The sequence below is a fragment of the Lentinus tigrinus genome, assembly GCF_003813185.1.
Source record: "Lentinus tigrinus ALCF2SS1-7 unplaced genomic scaffold L226scaffold_15, whole genome shotgun sequence".
In the NCBI taxonomy this organism is placed as follows: Eukaryota; Fungi; Basidiomycota; class Agaricomycetes; order Polyporales; family Polyporaceae; genus Lentinus; species Lentinus tigrinus.
The window spans coordinates 380,346-396,613 of NW_027137924.1; the positions used below are offsets into that span (position 1 = coordinate 380,346).

Below are 16,268 nucleotides of genomic sequence, written 5' to 3' on the forward strand. Positions count from 1 at the left end.
CGGGCGGCTCCTATGTACTTACCGCGCGGTCGAAAGGGCTTGAAGCGTGAAGCTGGTGCTTCAAAGAGGGTCCGTGGATGGAATAGTTTGGCATTCCCACCCTTAGTAACACCCACAAAACATGCGCAATGTAATAACGTGAGTTATTTATACCAAGGAAGTCCGATGTCAATCCCAGTAACCCAAAGTCCAAAACTATGTATCACAAATTCATGTCTAGGCTCTGTACGCTCTGCGCTCTACTTGCACTGTTTCCCGGCGAGCAGGGAGAACGGCGCGAAGCTTGCGGTAGTGATTTTGCGATCACCAGCGTCCACGGCGATGTTGATGGTTCGTGGCAAGGACAGGGTGAGGATGGAGTCCGATAGCTGTAGCGTCCAGATGTTATACGCTGAAGATGCCCTCTTCGACGGGCCACTAGCGGGTTGGGCATCGGTCGTGTTAACGGTGGTGTACGAACCACCGCTCGGAGCGGTGTTGAAGAGATCATACTCGATATATACGCGAGACGGTTGAATATCTGCACGGACCTAGAGAAGAGAACAAGGTTGTAAGAAGGAAGTGAGTCAGAATAGGGGGCATCACCAGACACTCACCGCGATATCAATCGTCGCATTGGACGAGCTTCCCGAACTTGAAGTAATCTCGCACGAAGAATCAGCGAGCATCACCGAGTCTTGCAAGACGAAGCCGACGCCGTTCTGGTCCTCGGTCCGCACACCAGACCCGTCACCCTCGTCAATCTCGAACCAGAACTTCGAGATGCCCGCAGTCTCTTCGAGGACAGAGAAGTTCTTGTCGATCGGGCCGACGTTGTACCACAAGACACTGAAGTTCCCGCCGTTGAGTGCAGAAGCGACCATGTCGGCGTTGGTAGACAGGACATCGGTGTAAGAGGTATCGGTCTTTCCGGCGCGGTCGGCCCAGACGATCTTCGCTGATCGAGAGGTGCTCTCGGCGGTATCCCAGAACTGCGAAATCTCTCAGCTTGAGTGGTGATAGGACGAAGGCAGGCCGTACGTACCCGCACTTGACCGCTGAGTTTCAAGGTGCCGTCACCCATGTAGGTGAGCAGCATTGTCTGCGGCTTGACCGGCAAGGGCTCGATGACCTCCGTCAGCTGGACATCCTTGGGAACAGTATCGAGCATGCGCGCGAAGAGAGTCCCGCATGTAGATTTGAAGAGGTCTGGGGAAGCTGCGAAGCTGTTGACGGCGGAAATTAGTTCAGCAAGTCACCATGAGCTCCTTGCATTCACGACGCACGAGGCCATAGTTGCATTTCCATCGCTCCCGAAGATGCGCTTGTCCGAGTTGGTTGTGTCATTGTGGCCGACAATCAGCGGGTTGTTCGTCGTTCCGTGCACGTATTCGAAGGCGCTATCTGGGAGTCAGAACGAATCTTTCGCGCACGAGGGGCCACCTACATTGCGTTGTCGAAGTTGAATGGAGTGCTGTCAAAGGTCTGCGATACGTCATCGACGCCGTCTGGCAGCGGCACGGTGTCCGGGAAAGCACTGTGTTGAACACCACCAAAGGAGTGTCCGCAGGCGACGAGAGTGATCATCTCCGTCTGCGTAAATCCCTGACGGGCGAATGCAGCGATGTGGCTGTCAAGGCCCTGCTGTGGTTCAGGTACGCCAGGATTGTTCGGGACCGTGGCGTCGACACGACCTCCTCGGAAGGGAACCTTGGGACCACCGCTGAGACTGCGAGTCAGATCTGTGTAAGAGCTGCAGTAGCATTAACATCATACCACTGCTCAATTGCAGTCTTGGCCCCGAGCGCAATCAAGTCGGCCACTGCGGTGTGGTCAACACAATTCAAACCTGATGATTGGCATAAGTGGCTAGCTACCTCCTGCATAGCGAGTAATCCCGAGGGATAGATGTCTGATGCTATTGAAGAAGCCGTCCCCCGCATTCTAATGAGAAGGTCAGGACATTGAACCAATAAGGCCGATGTGAACAGCACCCACCTCTGCCCTATCTTGCTCGAATTGGATCGAGGCGTCGAGGCCACCAGTGCCGTCCTCCACGTTGTGAGTGGCCATGTCATGATAAGCCTACGAAGCAGTAAATGTGTCAGTAATGGATATGCAGAATAAAGGATGCATACAGTCCGAATCCAGTCAGCTACGTTGGAGCGATTGACCGTGCTGCCGAAGTTGAACCTGCTGCATGGATCGAGGGCACCGGCGAGAATCCCGCGAGAGTTGAATCCATGCTGATCATACACCAGAGACTCAAGCTCGTCGAGCTGAGGGTCAGGCCAGGTGTATGCGGAGGCAGAGGCGGCGATGAGCAGGAGACCAGACAGCTTCTTGCTTCCAAAAGACATGTTTGCGATTGGTAGTGAAGAATTCGCGTGCTTCCAGCAAGCTTTAGTATCGTTGATTTGCGCGGTCAGGCACAGCCGTATGTGAGGGCCATTGAGGACTGCAACGCCGCGCAGATCCGGACTTCAGGTGGACCATACTCTGACCATCAATTTTCTTGGTTGATCCATGGCTGGCCGGGAGCAAAGACGGGTTGCGAGCCGTCTATTGAATAGTGAGCGCGCAGAGTTGCTGTGAGAGTAGAATCAGACAAACCGGCGCAGCGGTCGCAGACCGCCGTCATGCTTCCAAAAGGTTTAGGCACATCACCCTCGCAACCAGCTCGAAGCTTGAGGTATGTCGCCGCAGCAAAGTTGGTCGTAGTTGATGGTGCGACATCCGACACGGAGTAAGAGTAGTTGGAATTTCCGGGGGATCATGCACAATGTCCCCAGCTGGACGTACATACTAAGTGCTGCCAGTGCTAGTCATAGTAGTATGTATGTACCGACCTTTCGCGAGTGCGACGCGCTATGCATGGAGGCACCTGCCCTGAACATGGACACAGCCCCCGGGCAAGTCACGGTCTTGGCGCCTTCTAACCTCGACGCGCCGTCTCAATCATTTGTATATCCGCAGTCCGCAGTTAGGTCGTGGTACACTCTGACAGTGATACTTACTGCATCCAGCATCACCCGTGTTCTGTGCGATGCTATGAAACTGGACAAGGTTACAACATAGACCGTTCCTGAGGTGCACCATGCGGAGCAGCCGACCTAGTAGCCTGATGATAACCGCCCCAACACGATGCCTAGATTCATCTCATCACAGGCGAGGCGATGGTCCAAATGGAGTCCAAGAGGACATCGGTAGCAAGCTCGTGGAAAATTCAACGACGGTCAGAACGGGATTTGGATAGTGGAGAGGTCTTGCGGGGGCTCTCCTGCTGCCACCGCCAGACGGCGAGCCTCCCAGTCAGCTCCGACGGAGATATTGGTAGGGGTAGAATGTCCGAGGCGGCAGCACCGTGGAGACACCAGCCATCCCATCTCTGCACATATACTCAATCGATATAGTATAAGTTATGTATACACGAAAAGTCCCAAATCCGCGGTGCTCAAGAAACACGACAGTGCGGAACCAATGAGAGATTATCACAGCATGATGGAGGTAAGAAGAAGCTACCCACGACGTGGCGTAAAGCTAAGGGCAACTCTGATGCCGCCGCGCGAGGTCCTCCGCACATCTCGCAAGACTGCTTGCTCAAGTCTAGCCTCAGCCCTGTTGTACCAAGGAGTTTCTCCCCTTGCTTTCGCAATGGCCTGCAACGATTTGATTTATGACATGCCAACGACAGGGACCAGCTATGGAGACTTACCCAAGCGCGTTCGATGTCGTCCGCGATCAGCCGGGCGAGACGGGAGCGGCTGTATGGCCCTTTCTGCTGGGCCCGAATGTTGATCTGCTTTCGATCGACATTGAGTGCTTCGATCTGCGGCGTACGTTAGGATGGCCAATCTGGAACTGGGCAAAAGTTCTGACAAACCTCGTACGAGACGCGTGCCTTCTGGTGTGTTGCAAATTCCCCGGTGAACGCAGGACTACTCGGATTGCTGACCCTTCCAAGCTTGGCGTCGGACCAAGAGACGTTGAACGCAACAATGTCACCGTGGACTTGAGGCGTACCCTGAACTTGACGGGTTGCCGGGCTCTGTGCCGCCATCATCAACCATGCGGAAACTCTAAAAGGAGGAGGCTGACTCACCTGTGGCCCTATAACCGGAGATGATGCGAGCTCAGAACTTGCCTTGTCAAGGTATGCACGCCTTTGTTGTCCCAACTGTTTCAAACATGAGCCATGAGCGGATCACCAGCTGGTACCGACACTATACACTCACAGTAAAGAACTGCGCCGAAGCGGGTCTGACAAGGAACCACTTCCCCGCCCTCGTATGCTTGACATACAGTGTCGTACGGTCCGGCCAGATGGCAAGGCTTCCGTCAACAAAGAAGTCGAACCCAATGCTCGTGTACGGGACTGGAGGATACCATGCCCCATAGAACTTGAGATGGCTGGACTCTCGCTGAGGGGACAAGATTTCCGTCCCATCCGGGAAATGATCGAACTGGGAGTGCATGAGGAGGAGAACAGCGAATGAAGAAGATTAGCTGCTCACGGTTGGAATAGTAAGAGGCGGGACGAAACTCGAGCACATCTCTGAGGTGTATGGTGGGTGAGTGTTGAGGGCAGTCGATCGAGAAGGAGGAATCCTTTATCCACGATAGGACTGGCTATCCTCAACAGCGCGGACACGAGTGATCTGGGCATGGGTGGAGAGCCAAAGTACAACATGAGGTTCCTGGATGTAGGTGGCGACGCTGCGCACCTTCGCCGCCATGGATATACCCAGCACACCTTGGTGTCATCTGGATGTTCATGCTGCAGCGGAATTTGGAAGCCGAAAGGACGTTTCATTTGCAGTGCGCCGCCTGGATAGTGGGGGGAGGATGGAAATGATGCCGAACGAGCATGCATCCTCGACGAGGTAGCCAGTCGCGTAAGACCATGAGCGAAACAGATAGGAAATGCGAGTTGCCACAAGGGATAGACACGGGTTATGGTGGAACGTGCGAGGGAGGGCCGGCATACGCGACGAAATATGGGGAGTATATCTATCCTCCACTCGCCCGCTCCCATGCTACGGGTCGACCGCGTCTTCCGGAAGTGGACTGACAGAAGAGGGGATTGACCACCCGCTACTTCGGCCTCCGAATTCAAAGTACGACCACTTCAAGTCCACCCTTACGACAGTCTTGCTGACAGGGAATACCGCTTTATCCAGCCCAAGGCAGCGGATTGGGATATGCGCCGCCCCCAGGCTGTGACGTGTGGCATGGAACGAGCAGCGACCTTCTGACATCCTGCGATGAACTCGTGAGTCTGATGGAACAGAAGCACAACAGGATCACCGACCGTGTCGCCGCCGCCTCCTGCAGTCTTGACGGCGAGCAGTCTGGTCGTGAGGCGAGTCTGGTCGCCTCACGGCAATGGGTAGTCGAGAAACGTGTCTTCTCGTCGCCGCCGGCGGTGAACCTTCCCCATGACTAGGATGTCAAGATGGCCTGACGGTCGCAGGGCGCTCCGAAATCGGATAGGATGCCGTTCCCACTTGGCGTGCATATCCATTTGCGGCCCATTTCAGTCAGTCCGTGCCCATTTATCAGGCATCAGGCAAGAGAAGAGTTAATACCTGATGTCAGGACCCAAGGATTGGGAGGAAAGTCAAGTTTCCCTCGTGAGCCAAAATGGCACCACAGGGCACATTATGATTATTGTGCATTGCCTGGTATGTGACCAAATTGACACGCGTCACGCGAAGCCGGGCGCGGCATAACTCGTTCCATCTCTCGAGCTGTCCGTGCACTGAAGGGAAGCAGAAGGCAACTCACCACAAAGTCGCAAGTCCGCCTCAACAGGTCATCGGCGCACGTATCTCCTGCAGGGGTCATCTTCCGGATAGATCATTGGGGCAACAATTGCGTCTGAATTCTCATCACAGACTGCACAGTGGAGGGCGGACAGATAGCAGCATCCAATACTACTGTTGCTTGATACCGCCTACGGACTCCATGGTCTGTCGAAGGTTCAGTCAGCATCGGGGGGATAACGGGGAGACGGTGACAACGTACGAATGGCGATGCCGTTGGACCATCCAGGATTGCAAGTTCATCCTCCGTAAATGGCAGGCGGGGAATCAGGAGCGTCCGCACGGGAACCAATAAGAGAATCACGATTGGAAACCCAATGGCGGCTGCAGGGTTGCTTCAGTGGTCTATCAACAGCGTGACCAAACGAAGCACGTACCGACGGTCTGCGTGATCGCCATTGTAGCCCCGAACCCTATGAGCTGGACCGCAACGAACATGAGGACCCTCGACTTCCGCACCCTCCGAAGAGGCTCGTCCGCAGGGGTGAGTGCCTTGTCGCGGAGGAAGTAGAGCAGTTTACGTGTAATGCCGTTTCCTTGCAAGGCATCCGCACCCATGTACCAGCTATAATGACGTCAGCATCGTACCTCTCAAGGTATATGAACACCACACTTACAATAGCCCAGCCAATACGCCACGAGGTATGAGGTTCAGAACATGCAAGAACGGCCCGGTCAGGAGGACCAGACATAGCGCCCCCTGTGCTAGATTCGAGACCCGCTGCTCGACGACGCCGACAGGGACCTCATGACGACGGGCGTCGCCGTCACCATCCCGAGACTGAGTTGGGTCCGGTTCTAAGTCGGCATGCCGCGGTGCGTGTAAACGGGATCTGGTGCGCGAAAGGTCGTGGCCATCCGCGTCGTCTTGCTGAACGGACACCCTGCGCTTCTCGTCGCGCTCCCCATCGAGCGGCGGCGGTAAATGGGACTTCGGTCTACCACCGGTTTCTACATCTTGCTTCTTCACGTGGCCCATGACGAGAAGTGAAGTGGTATGAATGGGCGCCTGGGGTATGAGGCCGTTCGGCGCGGGAATGCCAAGCAACCCAGCAATGAATGTTGTGACGCCCAACAGGAAGAAGTCGTAGTGAAATCCTGGCGGTTTACGCAGAGGAAACTCTGTTCCTTGTGCCATCAAGGACTGGGCTTCAGCGTGAGCTAACAGTCCACACGAAATGTAACATGAATGAACGTACCGACACATTGTGGTCGAAGAAAAACAGCACCCAAAGGGCGAAGCCGAATGGGAACGCGATGCCAACCCACTTGCCATCAAGTTCCCAAAATCGCACTAGCCACGGACGATCGCCCGCAGGCATAAACGCGTGACCGGTAGGGAGTGTGGTAGGGTTGGCGGAGTTGAAGCGACCCCAGTATGCCATGGCGGAAGAGGCAACTAGGGCAATAGGCATGCCATAGTCCGCAAAGAAGCGACGTACATGTCGATGAAAGTACGCCGATTGCGAGAGCGTACGAGACAGAAAGGCAGTGACCGTCATGAGCAGCGCGAGGATAATACCGACGAATGCGCCGCCAAGTGTAGAACTCGAGGACTCTGACAAGGAGGTTGGAGGAGTGGAACCGTCGTCGTTGGGGAATTGACGGGTGATGACCTGGACGCCATACTGCAGGTAAACCCAGGACACGTAGAAGCCAAAGGTGTCGCACGAGAATAGTGTCACGTATTTGAGGAAGTTACACCCTGATTTTTGCTCAGCATGGATGCATGTAATCAGATGATGTATATACGCACAATTCAAGGCAGCTGTGATCCAGTGTAGGATCGCGCCCCAGAAGTAGACCCAGCCGACGAATTGCAGATAGTCTGGCGCATCGGGCTGACGCTCAATGATGTCGAAGATCGTCTTGTTGAGTACTGTGATCGGTCCAGTGACTCCAGCGATGCATAGTGGCTGGGCTCCAAAGACTGAGAAGATGAAGGCGGCCATGAAGGAGGATAGAAGGACCTCCGCGACGCCATATTGCTGGGTCGTCTCAATGAGATCTAGTGAAAAGGCGATTCCAGGCAGGACGCTGTCGCAGAGAGACGGCGTTGAGCCGGAGATCCCGTATGGAAGAGGTAAAGGGATACTCACTTGGCGAAGAAAATGAGGACTATCGCAGGGATGACTCTATAGTTCCAAGCATCCGCCCAGTCACTGGCATAGTACGGTGCCCGCGCCCGTATGTCACGAATGATTCCACGACCAATGAATGTGGGTAACCACGCTAACCGTCTCTTCGGCCTGCAGAGAGTGGCCGAAGGAGAGCGGGAAGGCGTGTTGGTCGTTGCAGTGGTTGGGTGCTCTCCGGACGAGCTGGGGTCATCGCTCGAGGGTTTGGTGATGTTCGTGAGCCCTTCAGACATCGTACCCTCTTCCGAAGGCAAATATAGTCGTGTCTCTAGTCTTCTCTGAGCGTGTAAGGGTTTTCTGGGTGTATGAGGGGTATATGCTGCACGGCAGAGGTCAACCTCCTGCCGACAAGTCAGAACGGGCCCGAGTGCGCACCTCGTCAACGTTTACTTCATGAACAACCCCGAGCCATCTATGGTGGTAGGAGTTGCAGTCTAGGACTATCAAGCGGGACATAAGGAGAAAGTGGACCTCGTCGGCATTGTGAGAGCTGCCGACGGCAAAACCAGAGCGCTCGATGGACTGACCGTTCCGGAGGCCGGCGCTTCACTCGTCCGCGACGACGACGACGACATGCCCGACCCCACACCCCCGACGCGACGCGGCCTTCTCGATGGCTTGCACCGGTTCGCGTTTATCAGCAGCTGTGCGTATGCAGTGCTCATAGCTCTCCTCGCGACCCCGTTCTTCCAGAGACAGTGAGCATATATATACGCAGTCTCAATGGTGGGGAGATGCTCACCTCGAGCACAGTGCGATGTACCAACATGCCATCAGGATTCCGTGGGGGGCCAACTTCGATCTTCCGGAGAAGTATGGGCTTGCGCGTGCGTGGACTACCCGACCATATGCGTTTCCGGACTGAAGTTCCCTTCTACGCGTAGCGGGGAAGACGATGAACACCAAACTCGTAACGACAGACAACGTTAAGATCGGCTCGTGGTTCGTGTTGTCCGAGCCGTTCTACCAAGAGTATCGAGCTAGCTCTCCTGTGCTACCGACACAACCTCCCCTGGAAGTCATCCAGACTGCTCTGCGCACTTACCCTACCATCCTCTACTGCCACGGCGCTGCCGCTACTCGGGCTGCTCCAGCGCGTATGCAACATTATTCTTCCTTCTCCTCGCGGCTCCAAGCAAATATCCTTATAATCGACTACCGTGGCTTCGGCGATAGTGAGGGCATTCCATCGGAGGCCGGGCTTGCAGAGGACGCGAAGACCGCATGGCGTTGGCTCATGGAGCAAGGTGCGAAGCCCGAAGACATCATGATTATTGGCCACAGTCTCGGAACCGGCGTTGTCACCTCCCTGGCGAGATCTCTTGCGCAGGAGAACCTGAAGCCTCGCGGCGTAGCTCTCCTTGCACCTTTCACGAACTTGGCTACACTGGTGGAAACCTACAGCATACGAGGAATACCGATCCTGCAGCCCCTACAAAGCTTCTCATTTGGCCGCAGTGAGTTGCCATCACATCGTTCTTCATGACCCTCTTCTTGCATAACCAATTCAATATTTGTAGAGCTCATCAAGACACTCCTCCGTCATGAATTTGACACGTTGTCTGTGATCCAGGACATCAATGTCCCAGTACTCATTGCACACAGTCAAGACGATATGGACATTCCATACCATCACGCGCGCACTCTCCTCGACAAGCTCCTGGACCCTCATTTACCTGAGGCCATCTCTCTTCCAGCCACTCCGGACGTCCTCCTCACGCAGGAGGAGTATAAGGCCTATCTCGACGCTGAGAAGGAGCGGCGCGCGGCTCGGAGCGAGCTCGTTCGGAAGACCGAGTTACCCAGCTTCGGTACAATCGAGGAGTTCGACGGTACTGCTGGGAAGGTGGTCTATGTCGAGACGTTCTGGGGCAAGCACAACGAGGTCGGCTTGCAGGAAGGCATACAGGACGTCATCGCGTCCACGTTCCGTCTCGGTTCTCGTCTCTAGAGGCATCTGGGACTCGGTATGTAGATCTAAGTGAGTTTCGGAGTTAAACCTTCTGTGCGGAAACTTATTCTTATGGTGTAGTATCTTGTAGTACGTATAGATATGGTCATGTAATACCATCATTGTTCTGTCTTAACGTCCGCCACACTCGATGGTACGCGGCATCAAGGCCCGCAGCGTCCGCCTCCGTGATCCCACCTCTACATTCCTCGAAATGATCTGGCAAACCGTGCACCCACACGCCTCACATATAAGTCGCCAGATGGATAGCGACAACCCAATATCGTTTCATTTACGCCGCACCTCATTCCCTACAACAAGATGCGTGCCCAATTTCCTGCGACTCATAAGGGTCGCGCTGCGTCAATAGCCAGGGACTCCGGCAGATCTCAATGCTTCCAATCAGTTTCTACGAGACGAGCTACGGATAACATACAAGTGCGTAACACTCGGTCAACATCGATGGTTTCAGCTGACCTTCATGTGTTGGTCCATGCTCTAGTATTCTATAGGGCCCGAGGACGCTGCACCTGTCCAGTCGCTCGGTGGCGTCGCAGAGCAATCGGCTGAACTCGGTGTTCTCCCTAACGCTGTGGCGGGACCGCCTCTTCCCCAAGCGTACCCTTGTCCACCTCATATTCCCCCACTTGGTCCTCACGACGAACCGAATGACGGTGCTGAACAACATGAGGCATTCTCTCCCATCTCACGGCGCAGTCCTTCTCGTCGCATGTCACACTCGCCACCGTCCAGTCCTGTGGATCGCGGCACTCCTGCGCGGACTGCAGATGGCCGTGGCTCCCGCCGGTCACTCCGCAAAAGGCCAGTTGTGGAGATCACGGCACGTGCTAAGCCTGCTCGCCATGCTGGCAAACGGGTACGATTCACTACTTTGGGAGAATCGTCGGCATCTGACACGGAGTGGGTCCCAAGCGTGAGCCATGAGAGCTTAGAATCGGATGGAGAAGACGACGTCAAAGACAAGGAACCTCCTACCAAGAAACGCAAGCGGTCCACCGCCTCTCAGCCTGACCCACCTCCCAAACAGACACCCACGGTATACCGATCTCCAACCCCATCCGCATCCGACGCGAAGACCTCAGGCTCTGCGACGCGCAACTACACGCGCAAAACCGACCGTGACCGGCAGGCATTCACAACGCTGCACGGCGACATCCGCTGCATCTTTTGCCCCATCACATCCAGAGCATCAAAGCCGCGGGGGACGATCCACCGTCTACCCGATGCGGCGGCGCGCCACCTGCGCGAGTTCTGCGCGCACTTTGAGAAGAGTCACGTCTATCAGCAGCACCGCGGCGCGGACCCGAGCCTGAGCAAGAAGGACATCGTCGCGCGGCTCGTGCGCCAGTACGAGAAGATCGCGGTCGCACAGGTGCATTGCCGCCAGAACGCTGACTACAGAAGGCGTTGTGCGGCGCTGGGGCTCTCCCCCGCGAATGTCGAGTCCCGTCTGGCGCGCCATGCGGTGCTGTATAAGATCGAGGATTGCGAATGCTGTCCGTTGCCGCGGTATTCGAAGTATCTGGCGAGCCTTGGAAAGTCGGAGGATACTATGAGTGGTGAGACGAAGAAGCAGAAGAAGAGGACCAAGCAGCCCAGAACCTATCAGGATAAGGAGACGCGCGCCGAGGAACCAGAGGTCATTGAGATATTCGACGACGACAACGACGACGCCCTCGTCAAAGATGACGAGGTTATCAAGGTAAAAAGAGAGGATATCAAGATGGAGGAGCGAGGTTTTGACGGAGCCGAGACACAGATCGAAGAGGTGAAGGAGGAGATTAAGGAGGAAGAGGAAGAAGTGGTGATCAGAGAGGTTCACATCAAGGTATCCAAAAGTCAACCTCGCGTGAAGATTGAAGTGGCTGTAAAGCAGGAAGAGGACATGGAGGAGAGCGTGAAGGAGGAGGGGGAGGGAGTGTGTACCGTCCCAATGACTCGCAGTCGCCGTGTTCGGATGAAACAAGAGAGTGATCCTTGATGTCTGAGTGGCGGCATGAACATAATAATCTGGGTATTATCTGTTGTACACTTGGTCGTTATGTATGCACATTCTTCAATCGCGTTGCAACCACTCCGGCGAGTGTGCGTCAAGTCGCATGGGCGCGTCTCCTTCCTTCACTGGCGTTTCAGACAAGACCGCAGCATGCCTCACTGCCCTCATCGTCTTCAGCTCGCGCCCGACGGTGTGGCGAGAATCGGCCTCCTTGATCTCAGAGGTGAAGTATGCAACCTCCGGATCCTCCATGGAACGTGGAGGTAAGGGCTTCCCCTCACCGAATGCAGTGACTGGGTCGACACGACCCAATGACCGGATCCATCGGCCGACCGCAGCCAGGGACACTCGTACTTCCCAAGAGCCGCCCTCCTGCGTAGACATATCAGCGAACTAAACGAAGGGAGGATAGTCAGTAGACACGTACGGTGATTGTCTTGCACAGGGCAGCTTGAATACCAAGAGCCAGCATATACCCGGCGGTATGGTCCAAGGCTTGCATAGGGAAGGCCTTCGGAGGGAGGGGAGAAGGATCGGCAGTGCCACTGAAGGCAGCGAACGCCTCCGCTTCTGCGACGTTGAACCCACTGGCAGTCTGGACAAGGGAGTCAAACTGCAAGCGACGCATGAGCAAGTCAATATGAATAGGCGACATGCAAGACGTACCCCACGGCGGTCTTTCCAAGGCCCCTCCCAGCCATACGCGCACAAGCTTGCATACACGATGCCAGGACGCAGCTTCGCCACCTGGTCAACCCCAAAGCCTTTGCTAGCGAGGCCACCAGGACGGTACGCCTGGAGGAAAACGTCTGCATCCTTGAGCAGTTCCATCAGCCTTGTGTGATCTGCGGGCTCGTTCAGATCGAGCTGTGTCGTGCGTTTCCCTCGGGAAGTATCGATGTCGAGCATCGGCAGAGCGGGAAGCTTCGGGGATGTAATCCATAGATCATCCGCGCCATGAGCTGTAGTGTCATCGACAAGGAAACGTAAGTGCGACATATAACATACATAAGAAGCCGACTGACCGGCGAGCGTTCGTCCACAAATGGGGCCAGCGAGCACACGGGTCAAGTCTAGCACGCGGATACCGTCCAAGGGACGACTGGATTTGCCGCCATTCTCCCGCTTTGGGGCATCTCCAATCTTGCGCAATGTGACGGGAGGTGTTTCAGCGAGAGCTTGCCCTTGTGGATGGGCGTCCCACTGTTCAAAGGAGCGCAATGCCGTGGCTACCATCTTCCGTGAAGCAGTTTCTGTCTCGAAGTCCTCTGCATTCCAACCCAACAGGGCTTGAGCGATCGATTCTCTCGTCGGCTCGCACTGTAGGATGTCCAAGATCCCCTGCCTGTGACTGAGAATAACAATCACGTTAGCCCGGAAACTTGATCTCGGAGCAATGCACCTACTGCGGGAAGTTCGTATGAATCCGGACGTAGCTGTTGTCTTTCGTTTGATATACTCCCGCGAGCGAGTCGAAGAGGGCAGAGCTTTCTTCTGGTTCCCCCGACACAGCATAGTATGCCTCGCTCTCTGCACAGTTTCGTCATGCGTCACAGCTATCACAACTGAAATAACTGACTGAATTCCAATGCAGCATGCCTGGCATCTACGGACACGGATTGCTCGACACCAGTTCGAAGTTGGTGCAGGTAAGTTGCCGCTAAACCGGCCAGACCTATCGACGTCTACGATCCTGACTGAGCAGCTGTCTTCCTCAACGTAGCGGATGAAGCCCACCTGAGCTGCAGTTCCGAGTTTGAAAGACGAGTCTACAATTGGGTCGGGATGCTCGCTGAGCCGAAGGCGCGAGAGGACCTCTTCTGGTAAACGAAGAGACCTCCAGAGCGCGTCCGCTGGTGCGCGCACGGTCTGCATGCTGACCTGAATATGTACCAAAAGCGTTGGTGGCCACTGCGTGCCTTAGGCAGAGGCTTTAGCTGTATATATACCTTCCTAAGTCCCGTCTCATCTCACCAGATACTACCATCGCCTATTCTTAGGGAAAGCGGTCCGGGGACAGTTCACTGACTCATTCACGTGGATTCTCTCCGACTCCGATAGCGTACGAAGGCTCGGTCTCAAGTCGTGTCCCATGAGTGAGGATCCCACAGTGCAAGCTAGCTAGTAGATGGGGCGGTCGGGGGGTCGAGACCATACTTGCCGGAGGGAGGACTTCAGCCAACCATGGTCGGGTGATTTCGAAACGGCGTAAAACTCAGCTGTCGGCGCCGAAAAGATCAGCGGAGAATAGGTCGTCGGCGATTCAACTTTCGAATCCCGGTTTCTGGCCGTATTCGCCCGGGACTGTTTCCGCCGCCGACGAACACTTCATTCTCTACGACCTCGATGGTGACAAGCACACTCTCGACCTCGCTCGGGCGTGCCCTTCGCAGCGCAGCGCGCTACCCTGTACGTTTCTGTTGTAGTCGTAGAGAAACTGGGTTGCTGACAGCGTCCACCTCAGCGCCGTCCATTGCGGTCGTTCGCGACTGCAGTTAACATCCCCCACCCCCAGCTGCAGACGACGACGCTCTCAAATGGGCTCACGGTAGCGACCGAGGCGCACCCACATGCGCAGACGGCGACAGTGGGCGTGTGGATCGACGCGGGGTCGAGGGCGGAGACTGACGCGACGAACGGCACGGCGCACTTCCTGGAGCACATGGCGTTCAAGGGCACCAACCGTCGCTCTCAGCACCAGCTCGAGCTTGCTGTTGAGAGCATTGGTGCGCACCTCAACGCATACACGTCGCGCGAGCAGACTGTGTACTACGCGAAGTGCTTCTCCAAGGACGTTGGTACGAGCGTTGACATCATCAGCGACATCCTCCAGAACTCAACTCTGGAGCCTGCGGCCATCGAGCGGGAGCGGGATGTGATCTTGCGGGAGCAGCAGGAGGTGGACAAGCAGATGGAGGAGGTCGTTTTCGACCACCTGCACGCAGTCGCGTTCCAAGGTACGTCACGTCGGCAATTGATTGTTCCTATCCTTGCATGCACTGTAGTTCGAAGCACATCCTTGGTCGCGCGTCATTTGTCCATTTGTGTTCATTACATGACAGTGGTTTGTCGAGGGGTATGGTTTGCTCACGCTTGGTCCCGCAGGTCAACCCCTTGGTCGCACCATCCTCGGCCCCAAAGCCAACATCCTCTCCATCAAGCGCGACGACCTCGCGTCGTACATCAAGACCAACTACACGGCTGACCGTATGGTTCTTGTTGGTACCGGTGGTGTCGACCACGAGCAGCTCGTCAAGTACGCCGAGCAGCACTTTGCCAAGCTCCCCGTTTCCCCCAACCCCATCCCCCTAGGCCGCCTCTCCCATCCGAAGACCGGCTTCGTTGGCTCTGAAGTGCGCATCCGTGACGACGAGCTCTCCACCGCGCACGTTGCCATTGCAGTCGAGGGTGTCGGCTGGAGCTCTCCTGACTACTTCCCCATGCTCGTCATGCAGAGCATCTTCGGCAACTGGGACCGTTCGCTTGGTGCCGCCGGTCTCATGTCCTCCCGCCTCTCCCACATCATCTCCTCGAACGGTCTCGCGAACAGCTTCATGTCGTTCTCTACGAGCTACTCGGACACCGGCCTGTGGGGTATCTACCTCGTGACCGAGAACCTCCAGAACATGGACGACATGTGTCACTTCACCCTTCGTGAGTGGACGCGCATGTCCATCAACCCAACCGACGTCGAGGTCGAGCGCGCCAAGAGCCAGCTCAAGGCTTCCTTGCTCCTCAGCCTTGACGGTACCACCGCTATCGCGGAGGACATCGGTCGCCAGCTCGTCACCAGCGGCCGCCGCATGACCCCTCAGCAGATCGAGTTCGCCGTCGACGCCGTCAGCACGGAAGACATCAAGCGGGTAGCGCAGAAGTACCTCTGGGACAAGGACGTAAGTGTCACGTGCTTCGCTCACACCATCCGGATGAACTCATATCATTCTCTCTATAGATCGCCCTCGCTGCGGTTGGCCCCATTGACGGTCTCTACGACTACAACCGCATCCGCGCGGACATGTCGTCGCTGCTCTACTAGAGCGGAGGCGTGTGGTGGGTGCTTTCGGGTCGGACGGTGTCGTGTAGCTATCGTCGTAATGCTGGCCAGCTTTGCGAGTAGACCAAAAGTATCTACATCCTTTTCTCTAGAGGAGAGCTGGCCTAATCTCTGCTCCTGTCGCTGTGCGCGTGAGTGAACGTATCAGGGGTAAGCAAGCGAAACACGAGTCGCCGTGCGGCAGCAAGAATGACGCTGTTAAGGGTTGGTGTAGTTGCATGCGGTTATAAGTGTATCGGCAGTGACAGTTCCACGTCGTTGGGACCAAACAACCAGACATGCGCTTCATGATCGCACATGCTAC

General features: G+C 55.7%; 7 protein-coding genes across 7 annotated transcripts; 3 read left to right on the top strand and 4 right to left on the bottom strand.

The window, feature by feature from the left end:
• Positions 1 to 141: 141 nt before the first annotated feature.
• Positions 142 to 2,495, bottom strand: L226DRAFT_92250 (heme peroxidase). Its single transcript, XM_067687340.1, has 9 exons — positions 2,118 to 2,495; positions 1,978 to 2,064; positions 1,857 to 1,923; positions 1,756 to 1,801; positions 1,427 to 1,702; positions 1,266 to 1,379; positions 1,025 to 1,205; positions 597 to 971; positions 142 to 530 (listed from the first exon to the last, which is right to left on the bottom strand). Exons 1-9 carry the CDS (start codon positions 2,337 to 2,339, stop codon positions 240 to 242), a joined length of 1,659 nt encoding a protein of 552 aa, XP_067534553.1. The 5' UTR covers positions 2,340 to 2,495; the 3' UTR covers positions 142 to 239.
• Positions 2,496 to 3,497: 1,002 nt separating this feature from the next.
• On the bottom strand, positions 3,498 to 4,454 carry L226DRAFT_571871 (uncharacterized protein; the record flags this gene model as incomplete). The annotated part of the gene is made up of 5 exons (XM_067684607.1): positions 3,498 to 3,638; positions 3,695 to 3,808; positions 3,863 to 4,027; positions 4,082 to 4,156; positions 4,215 to 4,454. 5 exons carry the CDS (start codon positions 4,452 to 4,454, stop codon positions 3,498 to 3,500), a joined length of 735 nt encoding a protein of 244 aa, XP_067534554.1.
• Positions 4,455 to 5,915: 1,461 nt separating this feature from the next.
• Positions 5,916 to 8,175, bottom strand: L226DRAFT_546278 (anion exchanging protein; the record flags this gene model as incomplete). Its single annotated transcript, XM_067682414.1, has 7 exons — positions 5,916 to 5,951; positions 6,007 to 6,128; positions 6,182 to 6,369; positions 6,422 to 6,948; positions 7,004 to 7,509; positions 7,561 to 7,841; positions 7,904 to 8,175. 7 exons carry the CDS (start codon positions 8,173 to 8,175, stop codon positions 5,916 to 5,918), a joined length of 1,932 nt encoding a protein of 643 aa, XP_067534555.1.
• A 330-nt stretch (positions 8,176 to 8,505) lies between these two features.
• On the top strand, positions 8,506 to 10,036 carry L226DRAFT_553487 (alpha/beta-hydrolase). The gene is made up of 4 exons (XM_067682930.1): positions 8,506 to 8,640; positions 8,696 to 8,769; positions 8,827 to 9,399; positions 9,463 to 10,036. The coding sequence occupies exons 1-4, from the start codon at positions 8,516 to 8,518 to the stop codon at positions 9,891 to 9,893; spliced, it is 1,203 nt and encodes a 400-aa protein (XP_067534556.1). The 5' UTR covers positions 8,506 to 8,515; the 3' UTR covers positions 9,894 to 10,036.
• A 178-nt stretch (positions 10,037 to 10,214) lies between these two features.
• On the top strand, positions 10,215 to 11,895 carry L226DRAFT_613764 (uncharacterized protein; the record flags this gene model as incomplete). The annotated part of the gene is made up of 2 exons (XM_067686541.1): positions 10,215 to 10,331; positions 10,396 to 11,895. The coding sequence occupies 2 exons, from the start codon at positions 10,215 to 10,217 to the stop codon at positions 11,893 to 11,895; spliced, it is 1,617 nt and encodes a 538-aa protein (XP_067534557.1).
• A 75-nt stretch (positions 11,896 to 11,970) lies between these two features.
• L226DRAFT_464719 (CoA-transferase family III) lies at positions 11,971 to 13,785 on the bottom strand (the record flags this gene model as incomplete). Its single annotated transcript, XM_067675880.1, has 7 exons — positions 11,971 to 12,282; positions 12,338 to 12,523; positions 12,577 to 12,872; positions 12,936 to 13,261; positions 13,317 to 13,440; positions 13,490 to 13,595; positions 13,648 to 13,785. 7 exons carry the CDS (start codon positions 13,783 to 13,785, stop codon positions 11,971 to 11,973), a joined length of 1,488 nt encoding a protein of 495 aa, XP_067534558.1.
• A 471-nt stretch (positions 13,786 to 14,256) lies between these two features.
• Positions 14,257 to 16,086, top strand: L226DRAFT_613766 (mitochondrial processing peptidase beta subunit; the record flags this gene model as incomplete). The annotated part of the gene is made up of 4 exons (XM_067686542.1): positions 14,257 to 14,319; positions 14,375 to 14,867; positions 15,016 to 15,803; positions 15,863 to 16,086. The coding sequence occupies 4 exons, from the start codon at positions 14,257 to 14,259 to the stop codon at positions 15,944 to 15,946; spliced, it is 1,428 nt and encodes a 475-aa protein (XP_067534559.1). The 3' UTR covers positions 15,947 to 16,086.
• Between the last annotated feature and the right edge of the window lie 182 nt (positions 16,087 to 16,268).